The following is a 25,863-nucleotide window of genomic DNA, read 5'->3' on the forward strand; positions in this document are numbered from 1 at the left end:
TATACAATCATTACCACCATCTTCAGCAAACAGGAAACTGTGCAACTTGCAGTTAATGGTTGTCAGCTCCCTCTGGAAAGAAAGGTTAGGCAAACTGCTCGTGCTTCATTGTTATCTGGTGATTTGAATGTTAAAGGCTTATCCATATTTAAATGAGCTGCAATGTACACTTTAAAACATGTACATATATTGATAATTATACACACATATATACATATGTTAATGTGGGTGTGCAATAAAATAGCTTTGACATGCCAAATGCTTTAAATATAGTAGCTTATATCGTATATAAAGTATACTTTGTTTTTCCATCTGGGTCATTAGAGTCAGGCTGATAATCCATTAAAATAGTCCATATGATAGAGCATATTTCTGTTTGTTTCTGATGCTAACTTTGTCAAGGAAATACTATTTGAAAAAGTGCAAATCTTTTATATACCCTCATTTTCTTTATTTAAATGGCAGAAATTATTACTATTAGTATTAGAGCTACGTATGAAAAGTAGTATATACAAGCTAGGTAATAGGACTAGCAGTAATAAGTTCTAAAGTCATATCACACCATGTAGTATGACTGGTTTGGAACAAGTATATGAAGCACTGTGGACAAACGGAAAACCACCTTGTGATGTCATGCTAATATGTTACTTATTAACAGATTTTAAAAAAAAAACTAGCTTGAGCTGGATTCAGGCGAAGAATGCACTTCCTACCGCAGTGAAAGGCTGAGCTTTCAAAGGATCACTTTGGAGAGCAGCAATTTGTGCTGAATTTGTTGAATTCTGCAGTTAATTCCCTTAAAATGGTGAGAAAAAGGCATTCCTTGGATGAGACTGTTTTTCATTATGAGAATCAGAACAGCTTCCGAAAGCCCAGTGATGATTCTCCACTCAGCCTTACAGATAGCATCGGATCAGTGTTTATGAGGTAAGCTCAGTATGGTTCAGACTCTGATTGAGCATTCTGAACCTATTTTATATCTGGAGCGAGAGTAGCAGCAGAAGAGTGGGATGGCACCAGAACACCTACACTGCTGGAAACCCTAAAAAGAAGTTTAATTTGTGAAGGCAAAGCACACAGTGATAATGATTACAGTTGGATTAGTGACTGCACTTAGTATAAAGAACAGGAGTACTTGTGGCACCTTAGAGACTAACAAATTTATTTGGGCATAAGCTTTCGTGGGCTAAAACCCACTTCATCAGATGCATGCAGAGGAAAATAGTCAGAAGATATATATACACAGAGAACATGAAAAAATGGGTGTTGCCATACCAACTCTAATGAGACTAATCAATTAAGGTGGGCTATTATCAGCAGGAGAAAAAAACACTTTTGTGGTGATAATCAGGATGGCCCGTTTCAAACAGTTGACAAGAAGGTGTGAGTAACAGGAGGGGAAAAATTAGCATGGGGAAATAGTTTTTACTTTGTGTAATGACCCATCCACTCCCAGTCTTTATTCAAGCCTAATTTAATGGTGTACTTGGTATGCGGGAGTTAGTCTGAAGGGAGCCATGTGGGGGAATTTATGGGAGAGTACAAGATTTATGAGACTACAGTTCCTTATTTTTGTACAGCAATAATAAGAATAATTAAAAATAATAAGTAGGACTTTGAATTTGTATAGCATTGTCCATCTGAGGATTTCAAAGCTCTTTGCAGTCATTAAGTCTCATGCCAACCAAGTGAGGGGGCAAGTATTATTTAGAAAGTAAAAGTGGATTTGAATACAAAGTGGATTTAAAGCAGGGAAGTAGGTCAAATAATTTCTCAAGCATTATGGCCTGTGGGCAACTTTATAGTGCTTGTTAAATTGAGTTTTAAGAGGGATTCTACCATAATAGCAAAAAGTGTTTGTGTGATGTGAGATTTCATAAAGGCTCTCTAGTAAAATGTTCTGTTGGAAAAGCTCATATTCTAAGTGCCAAATCCAGCTCCTCCTCGGCAGTCACAGAGGTCTCCCAAGCAGCACTACCATCAATCACCACACCATCAGTGTGGTTCCATTGGCCATGCAGGGTGGACTGTACAGTGGGTGCACAGTTTCCTGCATGGCATAGCACTCTTCTCTGAGCAGGGGTGGAGTGGGAGGAGCTTACACAAGTGAAGGAAACAGAAAGGGGAAGACCAGAGGGTACATTGCTATGTGGATCCTCTCATCCGCCCCTTCTGTGGGCAGGGGTGCTAGAACAATTTGTATAGTGGGCGTGCTGAGAGCCATTGAATCAAACTGTAAAGCCTGTATATGATGGAAACCACTTCAAGCCAGGCAATGTGGCAGTACCTCTAGTTCCAGCACCTATGTCTGTGGGGGATGGGAACTATGAAAGGGCCTGTGGGCTGAAGTAGCCTCTTGGAATAGCTCTGCCACCACTGTAGCTTGGATGAGAATTTTTCACCACTGTTTGACCCCTGTATCTGCCCAGTGCCCCAAATGCTATTAGTAACCACCACAATCTATTTTACTAGAAATTGGCAATTGATGTGTTATATAAGCACAGTCACACAGTGCCTCATCAGGGGCACCCTGACCGATCCCTTATGTAACTGTTATTTTGCTACTCAAGAATAAATCTCAACGTGTTAAAATAATTGCAGACCAGGCATCAAAAATAGTGTTTACAGTTCAAGTGAAAATTAGTTTGATGGCCTCACCTCACTTCCTGTGAAATATTATTGTTGTTTGTTTTAATGTTTATATCTCCATAATGGCTTTTTTTATCTAACTTGAATATGAGTGAAAGATTGTCTACCAGCCTGAGCACAGGATTGGGAGCCAGGAATTCCTGAGCTAATTAAACTAGCAAATACAATTTAGATGGGGCTACTATAAGGTGGGTGCATAACTGGCTGATAACCGTACTCAGAGAGTTGTTATTAATGGTTCCCAATCCTGCTGGAAAGGCATAACGAGTGGGGTACCGCAGGGGTCTGTTTTGGGACTGGCGCTGTTCAATATCTTCATCAACGACTTAGATATTGGCATAGAAAGTACGCTTATTAAGTTTGCGGATGATACCAAACTGGGAGGGATTGCAACTGCTTTGGAGGACAGGGTCATAATTCAAAATGATCTGGACAAATTGGAGAAATGGTCTGAGGTAAACAGGATGAAGTTTAACAAAGACAAATGCAAAGTGCTCCACCTAGGAAGGAAAAATCAGTTTCACACATACAGAATGGGAAGAGACTGTCTAGGAAGGAGTACGGCAGAAAGGGATCTAGGGGTTATAGTGGACCACAAGCTAAATATGAGTCAACAGTGTGATGCTGTTGCAAAAAAAGCAAACATGATTCTGGGATGTATTAACAGGTGTGTTGTGAGCAAGACACGAGAAGTCATTCTTCCGCTCTACTCTGCTCTGGTTAGGCCTCAGCTGGAGTATTGTGTCCAGTTCTGGGCACCGCATTTTAAAAAAGATGTGGAGAAATTGGAGCGGGTCCAGAGAAGAGCAACAAGAATGATTAAAGGTCTTGAGAACATGACCTATGAAGGAAGGCTGAAAGACTTGGGTTTGTTTAGTTTGGAAAAGAGAAGACTGAGAGGGGACATGATAGCAGTTTTCAGGTATTTAAAAGGTGTCATAAGGAGGAGGGAGAAAACTTGTTCACCTTAGCCTCTAAGGATAGAACCAGAAGCAATGGGTTTAAACTGCAGCAAGGGAGGTCTAGGTTGGACATTAGGAAAAAGTTCCTAACTGTCAGGGTGGTTAAACACTGGAATAAATTGCCTAGGGAGGTTGTGGAATCTCCATCTCTTGAGATATTTAAGAGTAGGTTAGATAAATGTCTATCAGGGATGGTCTAGACAGTATTTGGTCCTGCCATGTGGGCAGGGGACTGGACTCTATGACCTCTCGAGGTCCCTTCCAGTCCTAGAATCTATGAATCTATGAATAAACGTGTCAGAGGCTCCTTTTGTTTCCTTAAACAAGTCAATTAGGGCCTGATTTTCAGATCAACATCCAGTATTTATTTGTTATACTCACTTCACTACATATACATGTACACCCAGCTAGATACTACGGATGCTCTGGAAGCAGTATAATCAGCCCTTCGAGGGGTAAAGATTCCTGTGCCTCATGTCACTCAAAAAGAACCTCTCCTGCCAAGTGAGGAGTGGCGTGGACAGACCCTGTGGAAACTCAGTCCAATCCTACTCAGTCAGGTGGATGGTGGTGATCATAAAGGCCTTTAATAAAAACATTCCTTTCTAAACAGCAAACACTAGAAAAACATAAACTAACTTAACTACAAAAAACAGACAACCTAGCAAGAAGCATGTGTAATTCCATGGCATGACCTGGCAGCTGGAGTGAGCACTTATGAACTTGTTTTCAGTATGTGTGTCACAGTTATGACACACTCACCTAAAGGGAGGTGTGTGCTGCTATCCATGAAATAAGGTTTTTAAAAAGACATGCAGGCTTTTTTATTCCAATTAATATTTTCATTACAATCCTGTTTATTTATAGAATATTATCCAGGTGTGAAGATAGACAGATAGACAATTTAATATATTACTGATTGTTCTCAGTCATCATAATTAGTCATGCTTGAGGCTAAAGAGCGACTGTATATTTAAGCTTTTATATACCTCTGCTTTTCTCTTGCTGAAATTGGCACTGTGCAGATGAGTATAAATTTGCAGGAATCTAGGGGGCTATTAACATTTCAGACAGGGGAGCTCATCATTTATCACCATGGCAGCATGTTGCTTCTGACAAAGAGCAGACTTGATTTCAGAAACAGACAGAGGCTATGGAGCTATAACGGAGGCTTCCTTTAGTAGTACAGCATGCACAGCACTGTTTATGGGTCAGGTTTAGCCTGGGATCTGTATCCAAAAAGAGTGTTAACCAGATGCATCTGCAGCACTGTTAGGGTGGATTCATGAAGCTGTCCTGGCTTCAGAGAACCACCTTCCAGCACTCCAGGCCAGAATAACTGGCAACAGCAATGAAGATCTGAATTTCACAGCTGACCTTTATCTCTAAAATCTCTACAGTCAAATCCCCCAAACTTTAGAAAAGTCTCAATCTAGACTCAGATTTGTAGTTTAGGCCAATCCAATGTATCGAATATGTACAAATGAGAATTTTAAGATCATTAGATCAGGGTCCTTATCTTCTCTGGTGTCTGTAAAGCTCCATTTATACCTACTGCGTTCTGTATGGTCATCCTTAACAATAATAAAATGATAAAGCAGGAGTAAAAGACCTGTGTATAGCAGATGCTTTCAGTACATCAGGTGTTCGTAAAGGGAAATGGAGGGTTAGCATTGGCCGGTAATGACTGAAGCTAACTGACAGAAAATCTAAAGAGGACTCGAGTGTGGGAAGCAGTGTATCACAGAAAAGATCTGTAGCTGTAATCTTGGCTGTATTCCTGGTGCTGCCCCGTGATTTGCTGTATGGCTTTGGGTAAATCACTTCATTTCTTCACTTGGGATTCCTCATCTGTGAAGTGGCATTAAGAATATTGACTTATCTATTGCACAGGGGTCTAAGTGAGGTTTAGTTACTTAATAGGCATAAAGCAGTTTGAATATGAAAACTACTATGTAGATGTTAAGCATCTTTATTAGGGATCCATAGTTTTAGGTTCTTGTTGCTGAATTTTCTATATTTGTTCAAAATGTGAACTCTCGCTAAACGCAAATGAAGTTCTGGTGGTGACAACAGTATCCGTCAGAGACCAGCCCAACCCACTCCGCTGTGTTGCCAAGGCTTCATTCAGATAAACTGAAGCAGTAAAGAGAGGGGTAACTTTTCATCTTAAACATGTGCTATCTTTGCAGCCCAGTTATGACCACTTAAAACATTGTGAACTGTTTCACTGCTCAATAACACACCAAACTTCTCCAGGAGAAGCATTTGTCTTATGTGGCCTGTTATATCTGGGACACATTTCTTACAGGTTCCAAAAGCAAAAAAAACAAACAAAAAAAACCTGCCTCATATGAAATAAATAGTTCAGTAGAACAGTTTATTATCCACTGTCTTCTCTGCTGTAAAAACATAGTGCAATTCATTTTCAAAGTTATATTTTTTCCTCGTTCTGAGTTTTTCATTGCACTTTAAGCAATTCAGGGTAGGAACCTCCTTTCCTAGACATCTGGAAAAATCTGGGGGTTGCCAAAAACAAATTAATGAATAATATTAGCCTCATCCAATTAAAGTCATCGTAGGGAATTAAACAGGCATGACTGGCTTGGTTGGATGAGGAGACATAAGAAAATAATTTGTGATGAGGATAGGATCCCTTTTATAACAGCAGCATGATCACTACAACAGCAACAGAGAGGCAACATGGTCCTAGGTTCTACTCCTGCTTCTGCCACTGAACTGCTGTGTGAACTTGGGTAGGTTTCTGTTTCCTCTCCCATCCTTTGTATGCCTTTTTATTTAGAAATTCAAAGCTCCTTGGGTCACGGACTGTCTCTTACCTTTCTGTTTCCTCTCCCATCCTTTGTATGCCATTTTTATTTAGAAATTCTAAGGTCCTTGGGTCAGGGACTGTCTCTAACTATAAATACATACACAGCCTAGCTCAGTGAGGCTCTGACCTGGATTGGAACCTCTAGGCACTACTCTAATACAAAAAAATAAGTAGTAGTAGTAGTAGTAATAGCAGAAAGGAAAAGGTCTTTGGATAAATGAAAGACAGGCAAAAATGGCTGGGTTCCACTGTGATTAAAAGATGAGTTTTTTGAACTTTAGGTATAAAGGCTACAACAATATACACTGAAGACATATTTTTTTCATAATCTACTTTCCTAATTCTTGATTTGATATTTGTAGTCCTCATAGACTAAATTTCCCTCAAGCACTGGGTGACATGATCTGCAAGGACTTAACTAACGTGATTAGAAAGCACTATGGGAGAAATCATGGCCCTACTGAAGTCAATGAGAGCTTTGCTATTGATGTCAATGGGGCCATAATTTCACCTGGTACAAAAACTTACTAGCAGAAGTTTCACTGTTCTGTAAGAGTTGGCTATTATTATTATAATAAAGCTGTCCCCACCCTGTCATTTTGGTAATTATCTCCAAGAAGCCCTCAGGGATCATACTGTATTTGGGCCTGAAATCCAGACACTGCTGAGTTTTATTCACAAGAAGGAACTTTACCAGAAGGAAGAGTGGATACTGCATTGATGTTTGTATCCACCAAGAGAAACAGCAAACAGTTTGAGGAGAGCACCTCTTCTGACATGCCTCATAAAAGAAGGAAGGACCAGCCCATAGGTAATGATGATGAAAGGAGTCATAACATCCAGGAGGACATCAGAGAGATGGAGGGAATTAATATTTTTGTAGTGTGGGATCATCACATGAACTGGAGCAATATTTTTTAATAAGCTGAAGTGGAGGAGCTGTGGAAAAAAAAGATTACATGCAGTTCATGCTTGTTAAACATGACTGTGAAGAAAGGAATTCAATACAACTATACCAGATATGTGAACTTGGCTGAGCCTGTAGCAAAAACTGTGCTGCGATTTACCCCACTTTCAGGATAAAGGTCTCTCTATCACTCCATACTGGGTGAATGTGATTAAACTGCTATTCAGCCACTTGTGTTAGATGAGTTTGTGAGCATCCTGCCACAAAGCTGTCCCAACATACTGTGGAGGTTCAAATAAATAATATGAACATCAGTTCAATCCTTCCTACTAAACTCAGTTTTTCCTCCCTTAGGATTACTCAGAGGCCACTCACACCTCTATTATGTCCAGGGTATTAATGTGCTGCACTTGCTACAGTAAATCAATAGGGAATCAATTAACATCTCTCTGCAGGGTTCCCCTGTCTGGTAGGTAATAAGGTGGGTCAAAAGAAGAATCCAACTAACCTGTTGTAGTGCTGATGACATTTAATGGGCAAGGCATACTATACAAGTAGTCTGAGTGTTTATATAATGGATAACAATGCTGTACTGATCCTTACCAGAGGATGGATGTGGCATATGATATGCCTGTGGGTCCTTTGGAGAGGAAGTGCTGATGATATGGGTGTGAAGTTTTGATTGTGTGTTATCACTGTGAGAAGGCACTTGCCTGATGGCATGGCCTGTGGGATTAATTTTATGCACATTTCCACTTGTGGATAATAGTGTTTATGTCTCATAGTCCTACCTGATGACTTCTTATAGCAATCTACAGGAAACAGCTCAGGTCACGTATACTGACTATGAGTGTGTGCATAGTTGATTTACTTTGTGCCCTTTGTACATATTTTGTATGCTAAATGACTTGCAGATATTTCACAACCCTTCACTGACTTGCTTGTATGCCAAATAGGAGTGGCTCTTTAGCATGTGTGATAGAATTAGAAGTCGTGCTGCTGTTTCAACATCTTTCCACATGTCTGCATTACGGGTCTCTTGCCAGCACAATTTTTGTATCTGTGTGGTTGTGGTTAGAGCCTGCCCATGTCTCACATGTGTAAAGCTTAGTGAAAAGTCTTTATCTAATCTTATCTTTGTCATTGAAATTACCCTGATAGGATACTTCATAGAATTCTTCTGTAGATTCATAGATTCAAAGGTCAGAAGGGACCATCATGATCATCTGGTCTGACCTCTTGCACATTGCAGGCCATACAACCTCACCCCCCACCCCCGACCCCGCCACCTGTAATAAACCCATAAACTCTGGCTGAGTTACCGAAGTCCTCAAAACATGATTTAAAGACTTCAAGTTACAGAGAATCCATACATGGAAGAGGGCACAGCATATGACTATATATGTGGCCTTATGACCCTGGGTTCAGGTCCTGCCCCAAGCATAATTTGGTAATCATATTGCTTCTCTGTCTGGCTTTAAGCATCTTACTTTGAAGTTGCTTACAGGTCACTGCTTGTTTATCCATGGCTTTTCTAAGTGGATGTTGGTGTGTGCTATACAACCAAAAAAATATGGCTCTGTTCTTAATGATTGGTCTGTGTTTGCCTTACACTTTCCAGGCATCATGACTTTTCCTTGGCTCTTGATGTTTAGTGCTAGTCAAATTCTTCTGCAAAGTTTCATGGCAGTGTTATGTAGGACTCTGGCTACTGCTGTATTGTGACATAGGCAGTTGGCCACACACACACACACCCCTATCTTTATGCACTGTATTCATTGTGGTTCTCCACTATTCAGTTTTAGCATTTTCTTACCTATTTGTTGCATACCCCAAAATTTTCCTGCCTCGAACACTTCTATTCAGTTTTGCACAACTCTTGGCTGTGTCTGTGTACTGTATATCATGTTTCACCTTTGCTATGGATGGCAATAGCACACACAACAGCGGACCTGTGCAAACAACTATTAACACAACATTAATATTTGTTTGCACAGGGTCCACTATTTTCCTCCCTTGGAATCCAGAAGTGAGTGAGGGACATACTTAGCAAACTACTATCAGTTTTTCCTTTACGTAATCCAAATACTAATTGTTCTTATATTGTACCTAACAATTTAACAGGGATGAGCAGAAGCCAGGATGGTTTTGGTTTTGTAAGACCTCATTGTTTTGGTTTTGCAAAACATCATCAGCCTGGTTTTGGTTTCTCAAAACTAATAGTCAGTGACATATAAAAAACACATATGAAAGCATGCAGTGAACCCTCATAGCTGCAAAAATATGAGCATTTAAAATAGCACCATCCTTATTGCAATAATCTACCTGCCAGGAGTTTGGGAAAAATGGAACCTGGGTCCGAACTACCTATGTGCTTTTGGGCCAATTCACAGAGATCACTTTATCCATCATTGTGATGGTAACCCCTGCTGAGGTGGATGCATGTCAGTGACTCATGATTCTTTGGGACTAAGTTCCTAGCCCCCAAAGAGGACTGAAAAGGCATCCTGTGAGCATGTGTGGCTCTCTGCACTACTGTGTACTTCAGGATAAGGAGTATTAAGAACTGGAGGCTTCTTCTTCCCTGGACTGCATTATCTGGTGCTGCTGTGCTAAAGATGCTGCCAGCCCTTCCCTCGCCTGACTGTGCTATATAGTGCTGCCCTGAAGTTTTACTTTTTCTCTTCTCTCCGGGGAAGGTAAAAGAGGCCACTTCTGTGGAGGCTTTTTATTTCTTTAAAGAAATAACCCCATCTGTTAAATCCCCTCCTTCAAGCCCCATTCACCGTTCATTAGTAGCTGCCAGTGTAGAAAAGAAATCCTAGTTTAAATTGTCTTGGGTGCGGAGGGAGCTCCAAAAGCTGCTACACTATTGACTATAATGTTGCATCTTTCTATTTTCTGAGACTGATGTAACTACTTGTAATTCAAGTTTATATATGAAGGTGCACAATGATAATGTGTATTTCCCTCTCAAACATCAACCTTCTTTTAAAAGAGGAAAAGAAAATACATCAGCTACTCACATGGTCCCCAATACCGTAGTATCCGAATGCCTCACAGAATAAATTTATGGAAGACTCACATCACTCCTGTGAGGTAGAGACGTGCCCATTTTACAGGTGAGGAACTGAGGCCCAGATCCACAAAGAGAGTTAGGTGCCATTGAGATCCACAAAAACCTCACTCTTCTGCCTCCTAGACTCACTCAGTGCCTAAATTTTTGCTGTAAAAGTCTTCTAAAGTGCCTAATTTCTGCCTTGGGCATCTGACACTACATTGGCAGTGATGCCCAAGACCAATCTCACACCTAAGCCCCAGTGCAATTCTCCTGACACTACAAAAGTTGGATAAGGGACACGAGGTCCCGGGGGGGCAGTCAAGGGACAGGGAGTAGGGGGTGGTTGGACAGACGTGGGAGTCCCGGGGGACCTGTCAGGGAGTGGGGATGTGGATAGGGGTCAGGACAGTCAGGGGACAGGGAGCAGAGAGGGTTGGATGGGGGTGGGGCCCCAGGGGAGGCGGTTAGGGGCAGGGGTCCCAGGAGGGGGCGGTCAGGGGACAAGGAGCAGGGGGGATTGGATGGGTGGGAGCTTCTGAGGGGGGCAGTCAGGGGGTGGGAAGTGGAAGCGGGCAGATAGGGGGTGGGGGCCAGGCTGTTTGGGGAGGGACAGCCTTCCCTACCCAGTCCTCCATACAGTTTTGGAACCCCGATGTGGCCCTCAGGCCAAAAAGTTTGCCCACCCTGATGTAACATGTTTGATTTTGACAAAACTGAATTTTCCAGCAGAAAACTGTTCCTTTGAAAGTGTTTTGACCAACTCTAGTTATGAATTCTCCAGCTTTTACAATCTAGATTTTGTAATAGTGACTGTGGTATCTGAATGATACTAGAAAGAAGATGACCTGTGCTGGGATGGTCAATAACATTATTCTAGTCACCACCTAACATGGTAGGATCTCTTTCAGAAATCAGAATTTTTTCAGTGTAAAGGAAGGGGAAAAAAAGACCAGTGTGGATCTAATATTTCAGATACAAAATTAAAGTATAATAAATACAGATTAGTCTTTGCAGCACTATACATAGCAAATCTATCTGAAACATTCAGAATATCTTATAGTTCACCTTCTTTTAAGTGCATGTAGGGCTGAGGAAATATGAGGCCACATTTTGGGTATAGGTGCTTATTTATAGTATTATTAATATTTATATCATATGCTTAAAGCAATATTAATTCAGTTTGGTTTAAATGGAAATAAACTGGACCATTAGAGGGAGCTGTTCAGTGTGGCTTTCATCTAGCACAGTGGTTCTCAACCAGGGGTAGTACCCCTGGGGGTATGCAGAGGTCTTCCAGGGGGTACATCAACTACTCTAGATATTTGCCTAGTTTTACAACAGTCCACATAAAAAGCACTAGTGAAGTCTGCGCAAATTAAAATTTTATATCATGACTCATTTACACTGCTCTATATACTATATAGTGAAATGTAAGCACAATATTTATATTCCAATTGATTTATTTTATAATTATATAGTAAAATGTGAAAGTAAGCAATTTTTTAGTAATAATGTGCTGTGACACTTTTGTATTTTTATGTCTGATTTTGTAAGCAAGTAGTTTTTAAGTGAGGTGAAACTTGGGGATAACGCAAGACAAAGCAGACTCCTGAAAGGGATACAGTAGTCTGGAAAGGTTGAGAGCACACTGATCCAGCAGCGCTACACCATCACTCTGGGAAGAAAGGAGGGGAAAAAACAAAGGTAGCAGGGGTGTCAGGTCAGGGACCTTACACCTCTCATTATCTTTTATTCATACATCTCACATCCTTCCTATATCCCAATCTTGTTTGCCATCCTTTGCTGTGTTGTATCCAGATTAGGCCCTGATCATGTAAGTTGGTCTAGTAGATCCAGTTTCAGGATCAAGATCTTAGACTGTAGACTCCTTGGAGCAGGTACACATCTTTGTTATTTGTTTGTAAGGCATCTTGGCACAGTAGACGTGAAATAGCCATGAACTATGCTTTATAATACAATGATATCTATGTTTTCCAAGAGTACTTTTTAAAAGCTATGTAATTACAATTAGACACATTAGGATATGGACTTTTACATAATAACAGCAGGTCTCTGTTGCTGACAGCAGTTGATCTTCACATAGTTTCCTTACTGCACCTATTATACAGGGCAATTACAAATGCATAACAACACAAGCTCCACTGTGCCTTCTCCTTTATGTCAGAAGATTTGCCACAATCTCAAAATAAAAGCCACATTAGCACCTGCACATCCAATAGCTTAACATATAAAGGGAACTCATTCTTATATAACTGTGTCATTGTGATCGAAGACCATACTACATACTTTACTATAGAATGTATTTGTTGCACCAACCATTCCCTGACAAGACCTGGTCACAGATTTTCTATTCTGAATCGAAAATGTATATATAAATAGTCTGGTGCCTGAATTTATTATTTTCAATTCTAGATTTTACGTTTTCTTTGTAATGAAAAGGCATTGTGTGAAGACTGTGTCACACAGCATTTTGTCAATGAAATGTCGTGCATTGAGAATTTGCCAAGACCCGTTTACTGAGTAAGATGATGTGCCATGGAACAAAGTGCTACCACCTATTTGTGAGCAGAGATTGGGGATACATTTTCCAATCTCTAGTTTGTAGATAGTAGTTTATCTGAGCACAAGCATCTTGTTCAGCTTGTGCCTAATTTTGAAGCTGTAGCCCACAGAGGCTTGGGTTTCTTGAAAAATTATGATTTGCTAGAGAGTCACTTTTAATTAATTTAGACATGAGAACTAAGTTAGTTTCAAGCAGCTACAAACTAACCTCTAAGGAAACATAAACAGATTTTTAAAATATGCAAGCATTGTAATTAGTATCCTCTCCACTAAATCATTTCCAAGCTATTCTCTTTTCCCCACCACACATACAAAAATCACAACAGATAGGCATTATGCAAAGAGCACCGCATATACATTCAGGTTAGATGGCTAATTTTAGGCTAAGAAAAATCTAATGTACGTATATTGGCACCTATGACTATGATATTTGAGCATTTCAATCTTCAACTTATCTATACTCACATGCCCCTGTGACTTAGGGAAGTATTGTTATCCCCATTTTAGAGATGGGGATTTGAAGCACAGAGACAAAGGGGCAGATTTTTAAAAGCGACTTGCCCAAATCTGTGGCAGAGCAGGGTCTAGGTTTCCTCAATTAAAAATGAATGCCCTAACCACTGGACCATTCTTTCTAGAAAATAAGTGTAAGTTTTCCACCAGAGAGAAAGCAGAGTACGTCCCTCATTCTAAGTCTACGCTCCTTAAACCTAACTGTTTCACAGTCCTGGTTGACAAACCTCTCCCATTTAAAGATTCTGTACATAGAAAGCTACGTAGCTACATACAACATGGACAACTCTTAGGGTACAGCTACACTACATACCCACCGTAGCTCTGATTGAGCTAGTGTGCTAAACATAGTGTAGCTGTGGCAGCACAAGTAACAGGAGTGGCAAGCTGCCCTGAGTAGTATCCATCTGAGACCAAAGGCACATAGTCAGGACAAGTAGCCGCTCACTTCTGTGGCTATACTCTATTATTAGCATGCTAGGTTGACCAGAACTAGTGCGGGTAGGTCTTCTTGAGCAGAGAATCACACCCCCAGCTCAACATGTAAACAGACCTTCAGAAGAATGAAGGTTACAGTTGTCTAAGTATTGGAAGGTCAGGGGCCAAGTTCACAGCTGATGTAAGTCAGCATAGCTCCATTGACATCAGTGAAGATACACCACTGTATACAAATCAGGAATCTTGCCATGGATTTTTAATCTGGTCTTTAGAGTCTCCAGAATTAGCTTTGAAATTTCAACAAAACAGCAGGTTCTCTCACTAGATTTCTGGAACTTCCTGCTTCCATTTGGCCTCACAATACTCTAAGAATAGTATCTCTCTAGGTATGTTGGCACTTTCACTTCTGATTCCAGATGTGCTGATCCATACAGATATTTAAAATAATTCCAGAGGCAGGGTATTAACCAGGGCCACCAATTTTCAGACTTGGGTGCCTAAAATAAAGTAATGTTATGTTGCAACCTTCCAGAAAGAGTATTTTATGTAACTTCTCTTTGTGTATGCCATGAACATAACAACCTAAACTACACACATGCACAAAGCCTGTTGGGCTGCAGCCTGGGCTTGTAGCCATTGCTGTAGGGCGGCAGCAGACTTGGACTACCACTGCTGAGTTCCTCTTGCCACTGTACGACATGTTCCATTTTATCTCTAATGTAGGGTGTGCCCATAATCCCACTCCAATTACCACATATAAGCAGGTAAAATTCCTACCTTACTCTGAACAATCTAAACACACTGGCTATAGGCTAAAGGTTACCCCTTCACATATTTGTCTTTATTTTAAAATTAAATTAAACAACAAATCAGCTACAAAATCTACCCTAAACTTCATCCTATTATTTCTCCACAAGTATAGCTACTCATAAATTGATTTTCCTCCCCCAAGCTTCTCTGTTTCCTCTCTGCTCAGAGAGGCACCTGCCCTTTTAATTCTCCTGGATTAGAGTCAATGAGCCTCACCTGGTCTGGCTAGCAACATGAGATTGCAACAGAAGCCTTGCATCTCCCTGTAGAATCCTAGAGCTCATTCTGTCCCAGCAAGTGTGAACTCTGTAACAACTTCATAGTATACTTAGTATATATAGTTATACATAGTATACTTCATAGACTAATACTTAGTACTGCCATGAGTGCAAGGGACTGGACTAGATAACCTCTCAAGGCCTCTTCCAGTCCTGTGATTCTATTACAGAAACTATTTTATTTTACTAGATTAATAAATATTTAATAATAACAATACTCAGTACTTTCATAGTACTTTATATTTCCAACTGTTGTATAAATACTAACTAATGAATGAATCTTCACAACAACTCTGGTAATTGGTTAGCATTATTATCCACATTTTAAAGACAAGAAAAATAAGGCACTAACTGAGGTTAAGTGACTTTTTTTCAAGGCCAGTCAGCAAGGGGTCTGATCTTGCAGCTCACTTGAGCTCTCTTGTTGAAATCAGAGAGAGAAGGTGGATGAGGTAATATCTTTTACTGGACCAACTTCTGTCTAGTAAAAGATATCACCTCACCCACCTTGTGTCTCTAATATCCTGGGACCAACATAGCTACAACTACACTGCATACAATAATTGTTGAAATCGGTAAGAATACTCAGGTGAGGGTGACCTTCAGGAAAGGGTACCAAGTCACAGCAGAATATACATATTTCTTTACACTGTCTGTTACTCCTGGAGATATGGGGCAAAATCAATAATAGCTATATGTAATGGCTAGAAATTTAGGCCCCAGTCCTTAACACATAGACATATTTAATTTTAAGTATTTGCAGGACCAGGGTTTTATATAGACACTTGGGAATTGTTATATTGGATCAGACCTGTGGTCCATCTAATCCAGTATCTTTTCTCCAAGAGTAGACAGTACCAGATGCTTCAGAGGAAGCTATAAGAAACCCTGCAGTAGGCTTCACCCATCATCAGACAAAATTCAGCTGAGAATTCTTTTGGTACTACATAAAGAAGAAAATCTGAAATACATACAAATGTCCAGATCCTACTTTGGGATCTACTAGCAAAGACCTCTTCTTCTGTGTGGAGTCTTGATGACTCTACTGGATTGGGGGTGGTGATTTTGATACAGACTTAAACATGTATTTATACCATACATTTTAAATGTCTTGAAAATGGGCCAGTTTTGTAGGGGATTTTTTTATTTTATTTTAGTCCTTATAATATACATGTAAATAGATATACAATCCACACCTTTAAACTTATATAGTTTCTTTACATAAAATACCATATCTTTTCTACCTGGGCCTGTTACCCATTATGAAATACAATCAGAGATCTGGAATATTTTTGATACTCTCATTTATATTTCATTGGTACCATGCAGAGGCCCCTGTGTGAGATGCTGCCATTTAATATTTCTCTCTGCTTGCAAATTCAGCAGCATCCTGCTGAGTACAAGTGGGGGGTCTGACATTAGATCCTATTGTATATTTGTTGCATGATGTTAGATGGTTTCTTGGGGCTGCCATGCCAACCTAGGGTGTTGCTAGACAGAGGCAGAAAAAGATTTATCTGAGCCAGCATAGGTGAAAACATCAGTTTTAGTGAATTATTCTAGTGATTAGTGAGTTATCCTAATATAGAGGGTTCACACCGCTGGCACCTAGGTAGACTTCTTCAGGGTAATGCCTATATTAACAGTCACAGGCAAATCTTGAGACATAAACCTGGAAGGTGCTGAGTGTCTCATGAGAAGTGCCCAAAATTTCCATGTTTGCTTATGTTAGAAATATCAGGAATGTAGAGTTTGATCTTTCTTGGATTTGCAGGAGGACCTTAGGAGGTCTCAGATATGTTTATTGTGAGATCTAAAATGCTAATTGAAGGGGCAAAGGTGTTGGACTTCAACAGAGGCTTCCTTTATCCAAAATGTGAATTAGTCATTGAAGTGAAATATGTTCAAATTAAAAAAAAACCCACAAAACAATGAATTTTAAACATTCTGCTTTCCCTTGCTCAACTTTTACTCTCTTAATCATCCTCCATTGTCATCAATGGAAGATTTGCCATTGACCTAATGGGAGCGGGATCAAGCCCCTAGCCTTTGTGATGTCATCATTGCACTCATTCTCCAGACACCATAAAAACTTTCAGTCTAGAGAGACCTGAGTTTCTAATGTAGAAGTAGGAAAATACAAACCCCATCCCCTCAGGCCTTCTTTAGGCACCAAAAAGTGCCTTTTTTTCCCACCTGTAAGGAACCCGTCTCTTTTTGTAAGTGTAGATTGAAGTTGAAGAACACTGGGACAAACAGTAACCCCACTCCTTACCTCTTCCTCCCACCCCCTATTATTATTATGATGTAGTTTACTGCCTAATGGCTGACTGCCACCCTCCATGATGTATAAGTATATAAGCCTGATTCTGCAACTTGTTGCATATGGGAAGACTGTTGTACCTATAATTAACACTATTGATTTCAAAAGGGCTCCATGCAGACAGATGCAACAATTTGCAAGATCAGTGGTGTCCTTTGTGATGCACTTTGAGATCCTTCAGGATGAAAAACACCATAAAAATGCAGTAGGTTATTGCTGTTGTTATAAATCAACCTAAGTTTTTACACCACACTTATCACTATGGTATCTCAAATATAAAAATGCCTGTCATCATGGCCAACTTGTCGGTCATCCAGGTTGGGACCACTACTCCATGCCTATTGTCTGCTCTGAAAATAAACAAAAATTGGCTCTTTGGGGCAGCAAAGGGTTAATGGCACAGCCACTTACGTCTCTTGTCATCGTTGTCATTCCCATATAAAACATTAAATAGACCTTTTGTTTAAGTAATCAGGAGGCAGTACCCGATGAGGCAACATCCTGTTTGAATAATTTAAGTTGTGTAAAAGACCAGCCGCCTGGTGCAATCTAAAAAGACGCGATCATGGTGTGTTGCCTCAGTTCTTTGTCACTGTTATTATATCTTAAGTTATATAAAGTCAGCGCTTGTAATTATGTTTAACATCATTAAATCCTATTTTATAGCTTCATTCCAATAAATTTATGGTTTAAAAAGTAAAGCAGCTGTGAATTGTTATCACCGTGTTTTCACCTGCTTGGCTCATTAGTTTCCTCTCCCAGAAAGACTTGTTGAACAGGCTTTCTCCCCGCCTTCCTTCCGCCTACCCCCACCCCCAACTACTGGTGGGGTGGAGAAAAGGATGTCTCTTTTCTTTCTTTCTTCTTTCCTCCTCCTCCCTTTCTCTCTTCTGCCTTCCCTTTACCATTAGGTCCCGCAGATAGGGCCAGTTTAAACTTGCTCAGGTTAGCCAGAGATAAAGAGCTAGGCTTAATTTGCTCTCTGGAGTTTCAAGAGAGAGTTGTGTGACAGGAAGGGAGGGAAAAGCTGGAGTGAGTCTATTTCAATTGTTGGTAGTAAGGGGTAGAGGAGGAGACACACGGATACTCACAGAGCGCTTTCTGCAGACGGTGCTAATGACTGAACAACAGTCTGATGTGGAAGAACTAAAACCTGTAAGGGCTGTCAGTAAAAGAGAAAACAAAGGTGTCCTACTCCTGTAAGTATCCGATGTATTGTCTGGAAAGTCTCTACGCCTGTTGCTTGTGGTGTGGGGCTGAGCTGAACTACCTATACAGTATCAAAAGGAAAAAATCATGTGTACATTTTATGTTGTTTTTTAACTTTTGATACTGGCTGCCTTATGATTCTGCTGTTTTCTTTTACAGCTGTTAACGCTGGAACTTAGTAGAGAGACTACAAAGTTTCAGGAATGCAGGCTCGATATGATCATGTGAAATTAAGAAAATATTTGAACGCCAATTGCGAACTGTTTATAGTACAACACGTGACTAGTTTTGTAACTCAAAGACCACGAATAGGGCTGAACAGAACTTGAGTCTGGCTTTCTTTAAAGCTGGGAGACTAGAATGCTATCTGAGGAACATGTAAATATCTTGTCCTCGGAGTTCTGTCTGCCAGAATATATCTTCACGTTTGTATCCAGTGCTTTAACAAAGATTGTATTGTACAAAGTCTAGTCGTTAAAGTAGCAATGATGTACTATCTCAGATGATTTGTTTGTTTTCTAAAAGTTATTTGAATCCCTCCTCTCCCCCAGCTTCAGAACAAGAAATTGGGAGGGTTAAGTTCACCTTCATTCAGAGTAATGGAACTATAATTAGATCCAGCCTAAAAAACCCTCTAAACATCTCGTTGTGAGTTTCCTTGAAAGCACAGGACACTTTATGGGGTGTAATGCTGGTTTGCAGGCAGCATACCATAGTTCTGATTCTGAGTCCCCCGAGAACAGTTTTATACTGGTATAATTCCATTGGCTTTCGACACGGGTGTAAATGATACTCGAATCATTCTCCTCATCTCTAAGCGGAGCTGAAGTGAAAGGTCAGAGTTTCATTTGGTGTAACCGAAATGCTGCTTCCCTTTTCCCTGGTTCCCCTAATTGAGTGGTACTCTGTATTTAAGGGGAGGGAAGGAGTTTTTGATTCCAAAGTTGGGGGTGGGGGAAGTAATAACTGTTGACTAATGGAAAACTGACAGGAAAATCGTATTGTGTAAAGATCAGTAGAGCCCTGCAAATCTGCGTTGTATCCGCGGATGTGGATATCCGCGGACCATGTTTGCAGATCGGATGCAGATACAAACCGCGCAGGGCTCTAAAGATCAGTATCTCCAGCTCTGTGATCAGTGTTCACTCTATACTTTAGAGGCCGTGATACCCAGGAACTCATTCAAACTTAAATTTCTTTCCCTTTTAATCTTTGAAGGTTCTTGTACTCTGTATGGTGAGTGACTTTTTTATATTGAGCTTACTTTAGAAAGGGGGAAAAGCTTTAAAGATAAAATGGCCATTCCAAATACAACATTAATATGTGAGATTGACTAGAAATGTGTCCTTCCTGAAAGGGTTGGTGTTTCTTTTAAATCATGCCTTCGTGATGCTTCTTTACATAGTTATTTCTTCACTATGGAAAAAATGCTTGTGTTAAAATATCCATGATACAGGTGGGAACAGAAGGCGGAGAAAGATGTTGGTAAAATTTTCAAAAGTGCTTAAGTAACATAGGAAGCTAAGTCCCATTTTCAAAAGTAACTTAGACTCTTCAGTCTCATTGAAAGTCAGTGGCACTAGAATCCAAAGTTACTTAGATTCCTAACTTCCTTAAGCACTTTTGAAAATGTTATCTGAAAGCTTTTAAAAAAACAACAACAACAACAAAGGAAGACAGAATGAGTGTGTGTGTGCACTCAGTGACTGCCAGAAGGACTAGAACTTGAGTTCATGTACAAGTTCAATTTTTTATTAACTTTGCATTAGAGATTTCCTCCTAAAAAATTTTCCTTAACACTTACGACAGCATTCCTTCATAAAGAAGAAGAAGAACCCACCTCCACCATCATTTTGGGTACTAGTTGAACATCCCACTACCTCCTCAACATGTTTATGTAATTGCATCTTTTTAAATCCAAAGAACTAATAATATATACACAACACGCTGATCTTTCACTATTTCAACATACCGTATGCTCTTTTATCCCCTCCCTATTTTGTCTTATCCTCACTCTGTTTAGTTCAAGATAAGATCCTTGTATGACTTTTTATAGATAAGTAATTTATTACATACATACATCCATATATAACTGATGATGCAAACCACATGGAGCACTGTCAGTTAAAACTGAACTCCTGTCTGTTTTGCCTGAATATGATAGACCACATGATAGCTCTAATAGAGGGAGTGGTTTGTTCTAGTTTTCTTGGTCAAAATTTCCCGTTGTTGTTCCCTACCAAAAAGTTGTGCAGTGTGCTGTATACTGTTTTAGCTTCTGCTTACTGCCTGACAGATGACTGCATTTCCTGTGTGCTGTATGTATGTAGCTTGTGACCGTACAAACAATCCTTCAAATGTAAAATACTCTTGGGAAGTTGAAAATACTTGATGCATAACTTTGCAATAAAATATTGAAGAAAGATATGACCAGTGTTACTCACACGCCAACCAGAGTACCAGAGATTAGAGTTCTACCCAAACCAAATATCCAGCTCCAAAGAAACCTGAATTTGGGAGAGTTTGAATTTTGCACCTTAAGGCCTCATCATTGTTGGAAATTACAGTTCCCAGTTACGCATCACAGATCGTGATTAGAGCTGGTCAAAAATTTTCCAACACAACCTTTACCTGTCAGAAAATGCTGTTTTTGATGGAATCTGAACAGTGTGCCGACACTTTTTTGATGGAAACCACGTAGGCAAGAAAGCAGGTCGTCCTGCCTGGGCTGCCTCTACCCCCTAGGAAGCGCCTGCTTGACACCCCATGACTCCAACTTCCTGGGGAGTTGGGCACCATGGAAAGGCAGCTGTCCATGGAGCTAGGAGAAAGCTGAAAAATTCAGTTCTCCCAAAATGGAATTTTTCAGAATGTGCCCACCTGTGAAAAATTTTAAATCTTTGACTTTTCATCTGGAGTTGGGACTAAATTATTTGTCCAACCCACTGAAATTTCTCACAGGAGGATCATTCTATTTTCCAGCCAACTCGAATCTCAGTCCTGTAAACACATTGAAGAGGATGGAGAACATAAAAGGCAGTGATCTCATTTTCTGGAAAGGTGTATACGCTTCCAACACTTGTATCTCTGGTCCAAACAGGTGCGCTCCCAAAATACCCACCACAGTGAAATGCATTGGCAGAAATAACTTGTTCCTGAGGCAATGCTTCAGGAATGAAAGAAGCATGTTCTGCATTTTTCCCCATTCTCATGTTGGGAAGGGAACAACTATGTCCCATACAAATGAAGAGGCAGTTCCCCGAATCACTCTTGAGCTCATAGACTTCCTACAATTGATGCCCCTGACCCTGCATACAGATCCATTTTGGTGGAGCCCTACTAATTTCAATGGTGCTTTTTATGGTGCAAAGGTCTGGTCATGTGGATCTGCTTGTGGGACCTATGTTTGTTAAGCATATAGTTATATTTTTTTGCATAGAATAATATGTGAATTTTAGACTAAATATATACACTTGGACTGCATAATACTACCCTAGGCTGTGTGAGTCTAAATAGAAGATACTTTTGAGATCTTCTTCTAGTTACAGTAGCGCACAAAATCAAATGCATGTGTAGTTTAAATGACACTCCTTTTAAGGGTGTTTTGTTTGATTTTTACTACAGCAATCTTTTTATTGTTTAAAGCAGAAGTTAGGTGAATTGCTTATCTGATTTCTGAAAACTCAGAGCACTGGACAACATATTAAAAAAAAATCAGTGTTGCATTAATTGTGGAAGTATGTGACTTTGTGAGTGCAAAGGATGTAAACAAACCCTGCCATCAAAGGGTTTCATGTCACTTGAAACTTTGTAATGTTGTGTTTTTGTAGAAACAAGTAATGCAATCGTTATGACACTAGATCATGCGTTTAAAACACTATCAGACCTGTTTTCTTACACACACACTCTCTCTCTCTCTCTCCCTTTCCCATAAGCTTTTCTGGCAAAGTTTCAATTTTAAGAGAAACTGGATTTCCTGATAGGTGGGATAACACCCTGTGAATCTATATGGTCCTCATTACTATAGTATCTGAACACCCCACAATCTTTAATGTATTTCTCCTCACAACAAACCTATGAGGTAGAGAAGTGCTATTTATCCCTATTTTACAGAGAAGCAACCAAAGCACAAGGACGCTAAGTGATCACACAGGAAGTCTGTGGCAGGACATAGAGCTGAACCCAGATCTCTCAAGTCCCAGGCTAGTGTCCAAACCACTGGACCATTCTGGTGCTTTGCTAAATAATAATTAATCTTACAAATTTCCATATGGTGAAAAGATCTGAATTATTTAAAAAAGGAGTAATTATGTATGCTTGAAAGTCAGGTGGTAGTTATTGTAACTTTGCTCCTGTAGCTAAAGGCGGGATTTGAGATATGGAAGCTTTGTTTGCTGGGGGTTGGTCTTTTGCTGTTTCTATGAAATGTAATTGTAACTATCTGCCTCCATGCTCAAATATCTGTGCTTGATTCCCACTGACTATGCAATCCAACTGATATTCAAAACCCTCCATCAGGCATCTCCTAGCTTCCTGAGGCAGTGTGCTCACCATGGCCTGTGTCCCCCGTGGCTTGGGAGTTGTCTGTAAGAGAGACCCCCCCCCCCCTCCCCCTCGCTCCATGTGCCCTAGCCAGTGATGAGCTGAAGCAGGTTCACAAGAACCGGTTATTAAATTTAGAAGCCGGTGTAGAACCGGTTCCTAAAGGGGCGGGCGGGTGAGCAAACTCCGGTCCGTGGGCCACATCCGGCCCACGGGACCGTCCTGCCCTGTCCGCCTGAGCTCCCAGCTGGGGAGGCTTCCCCCGGCCCCTCCCCCGCTTCTCTTTCTCCCCCCCCACCCCCGCCAGCGCACCGTGCTGCCAGCACCAGAGCTCTGGGCAGCTCTGCAGCTCCTGCCACTTTGAGCGGCATGGTAAGGGGGTGGGGCTGTGAGCTCCAGTGGCTGCGCAGCATCCCTACACAGCAGCATGGTAAGGGAGCCGGGCTGGGGCTGGGAGGAGGGGTTGGATAAGGGGCAGGGAGCAGTTGAAGGGGGCAGAGGCTCTGGGGGGGGGCGGGCAGGGGACAGGGAATGGGGAGGGGGTTGGGTAGATGTGGGAGTTCTGGTGGTGGATGGAATCGGGGCAGTCAGGGGACAGGGAGCAGGGCAAATTGGGTAGGGGGTGGAGTCCTGGGGGGCAGTTAGGGTGGGAGGTCTCAGGAGGGGGTGGTCAGGGGACAAGCAGCAGGAGGGAGTTGATGGGTTGCGGGTTCTGAGGGGGGCAGTCGGGGGCAGGCCATAGATTGGGGTTGGAGGTGGGGGGAGGGGAGACCGGCATGTGGGGCTTGTACTTGATTGTTTTCTCCATATAAAATTAAATGTGTTTTCCTAGGCTTAGTCTTGGAAATGGCTGAACTATTTTGTCTGAAATTTTCCCCAAAATGAATCAACCTTAGGCAAACACTTGGCATAGAAAATTTCAGCTGAAACAGTTTGCCAAAGCTATAAGCAAGTGATACCATGGTTTTAAAATGGGAAGTGTTAGGCAACCTTACTAGTAGGTGCTGCTCCCAGCCTTGCCTATAATGCATGCTCTTGACCTGATTTTCAGAAGTGCTGAGCACCTGCACTTGTCTGTCTTCATTTGCAGTTGTGGCTCTTCAGTACTCCTGAAAATTAGGCCATGTAAAATTACCCTGGTTGCCCTGCAGGTCATGTATACTGTCAACACACACAAGTGCAAAGCTGCCTGTCTAAGTCTTACTATGTGATACCTGAAAAAGAGCTCTGTGTAGCTCACAAGCTTGTCTTTCACTAACAGAAGCAGGTCCAATAAGTTATTACATCATCTAGCTTGTCTCTCATACTGTGTATGTCACATACAGGAGCATGAGTTTGTGTAGGCTTTTGCTCTACACCAGCTAACCCCATTGACTAAACTCCTAAAATAACAAGATTCCAAACCTCTTTCATACCACTGTTACTCTTACACAAATTAAGAAGAATTTTTGCTGGCAACTGTCATGACCCTACTGGTCTTCAAGATGTGTCCCCAGTTGACTGTTGCCTCTCTGCTGCCACCCAGTGGCTCGCTACTAATCATCTGAGCAGGAGAGACAATGAAACCTGAAGTGACATCAGGGAGGACTTCTCCAATCAAGTCCTGGGGAACACCATGAATTCTGATTTGTCAGGGCTTCCTATTTAAACCCACAAGAAGTTGTCTCCACAACTGGGCTCTACCTGGCTGTTACGTTGGACCCTGCCTTCTTGCCTGACTCATGAATCCTACTTGCCTGCCTTGCTCCTGATTCATGCTTTGTTCTTGATCCTTGCCCCGGTCTCCGAATCCACCTCTGACCCTTGGCTCGACTCCCTGACTCCAACTCCAACCACTAGACTGAGCTGCCTACAGCCCCAACAGCAGCTTTATAATTGGTGCTCTCTTCTAATGTTCAACAGTGGCCAAAGGAGATCTGCTAGTTGATGCCCAAATATAATAACAGAATATTTTCTCTTCCCCACCCCAGCCACACAAACACTTCTATCCTGTAGTTGGAATAGTGGTATATTTCCTTCCTGAGGCTAGAACAGATCCTCATTGTCAACAGGCAGTTACCAAGAGAACCACCCTACTATGCTTAATCAGAGAAGCTATACAAAACTGCTCTCATTTGGAAGCTGCTCTATATCTCTTTTGAAGAATAAATATGTGAACTTTGTACAGCTTCCCAAAGCAGATGTTGCAGTGGGATCTAATACTGTCACCCAGCTGACTCTTCCCACTCTGCACCCCCATGACCAGACAGATGAGTTGACAGGCCCTTGAGGAAGAAAGTATAAATTTCATTTACTATGCAGGCATATGTTACTGCCAGCCCTTATGCTAGAAGAGCTGTTGCTTGGTCTAACAACCTTCAAAGATAAAATCAATATGAAGAAAAATGTCTTAACCAGTATTCTTTGACAACTCCCAAGATACAATTAAGTTCTCTGCCAGAGCTATTTCCTCAAATGCTATATTGCACAAGAAGCTCTGGCTCAGGATGTAGAAGGCAGATAGCCAAGTACAGCAGCTTCTGTCTGCCTCTCTATTTTCCATAGAAAGAAAGCTCTTCAGGGAGCACTAGCTGAGTCAAATGGAGAGAAATACTCAATGTTTTCTCACAAACAAGGTAAAAAGCCAGAGGCCTCTACAGACACCTTGTCCTTTTTCCATTGACAAAACAGCGAGAGAGTCTCACCTGAGGGAAGAAGATACACAGGTGACAATTGCCTGTCTACTTCCAGCCTAGTCCAACCTATAGAACTTTAC

The 25,863-nt window shown here is 41.0% G+C and overlaps 1 protein-coding gene across 8 annotated transcripts in view; it reads left to right on the forward strand.

The window, feature by feature from the left end:
* Positions 1–675: 675 nt before the first annotated feature.
* Positions 676–25,863, forward strand: part of GRAMD2B (GRAM domain containing 2B) — a 62,437-nt gene continuing 37,249 nt past the window's right edge. For 5 of the 8 annotated variants that reach the window (XR_002889860.3, XM_024111591.3, XM_065599302.1 and 2 more), the window contains exon 1: positions 676–927. Coding sequence is in view for 6 of the 8 variants with exons in the window: in XM_024111591.3 (XP_023967359.2) it covers positions 803–927 (125 nt within the window). In the remaining 2 variants the exon portion in view is untranslated. Of the gene's footprint in view, positions 928–18,174; positions 18,557–25,863 lie in introns of those variants that run through there. The other 3 variants (XR_010602280.1, XM_005310720.5, XM_005310722.4) reach the window with 2 other exon arrangements.

Source organism: Chrysemys picta, chromosome 6, assembly GCF_011386835.1.
Source record: "Chrysemys picta bellii isolate R12L10 chromosome 6, ASM1138683v2, whole genome shotgun sequence".
Lineage (NCBI taxonomy): Eukaryota > Metazoa > Chordata > Testudines > Emydidae > Chrysemys > Chrysemys picta.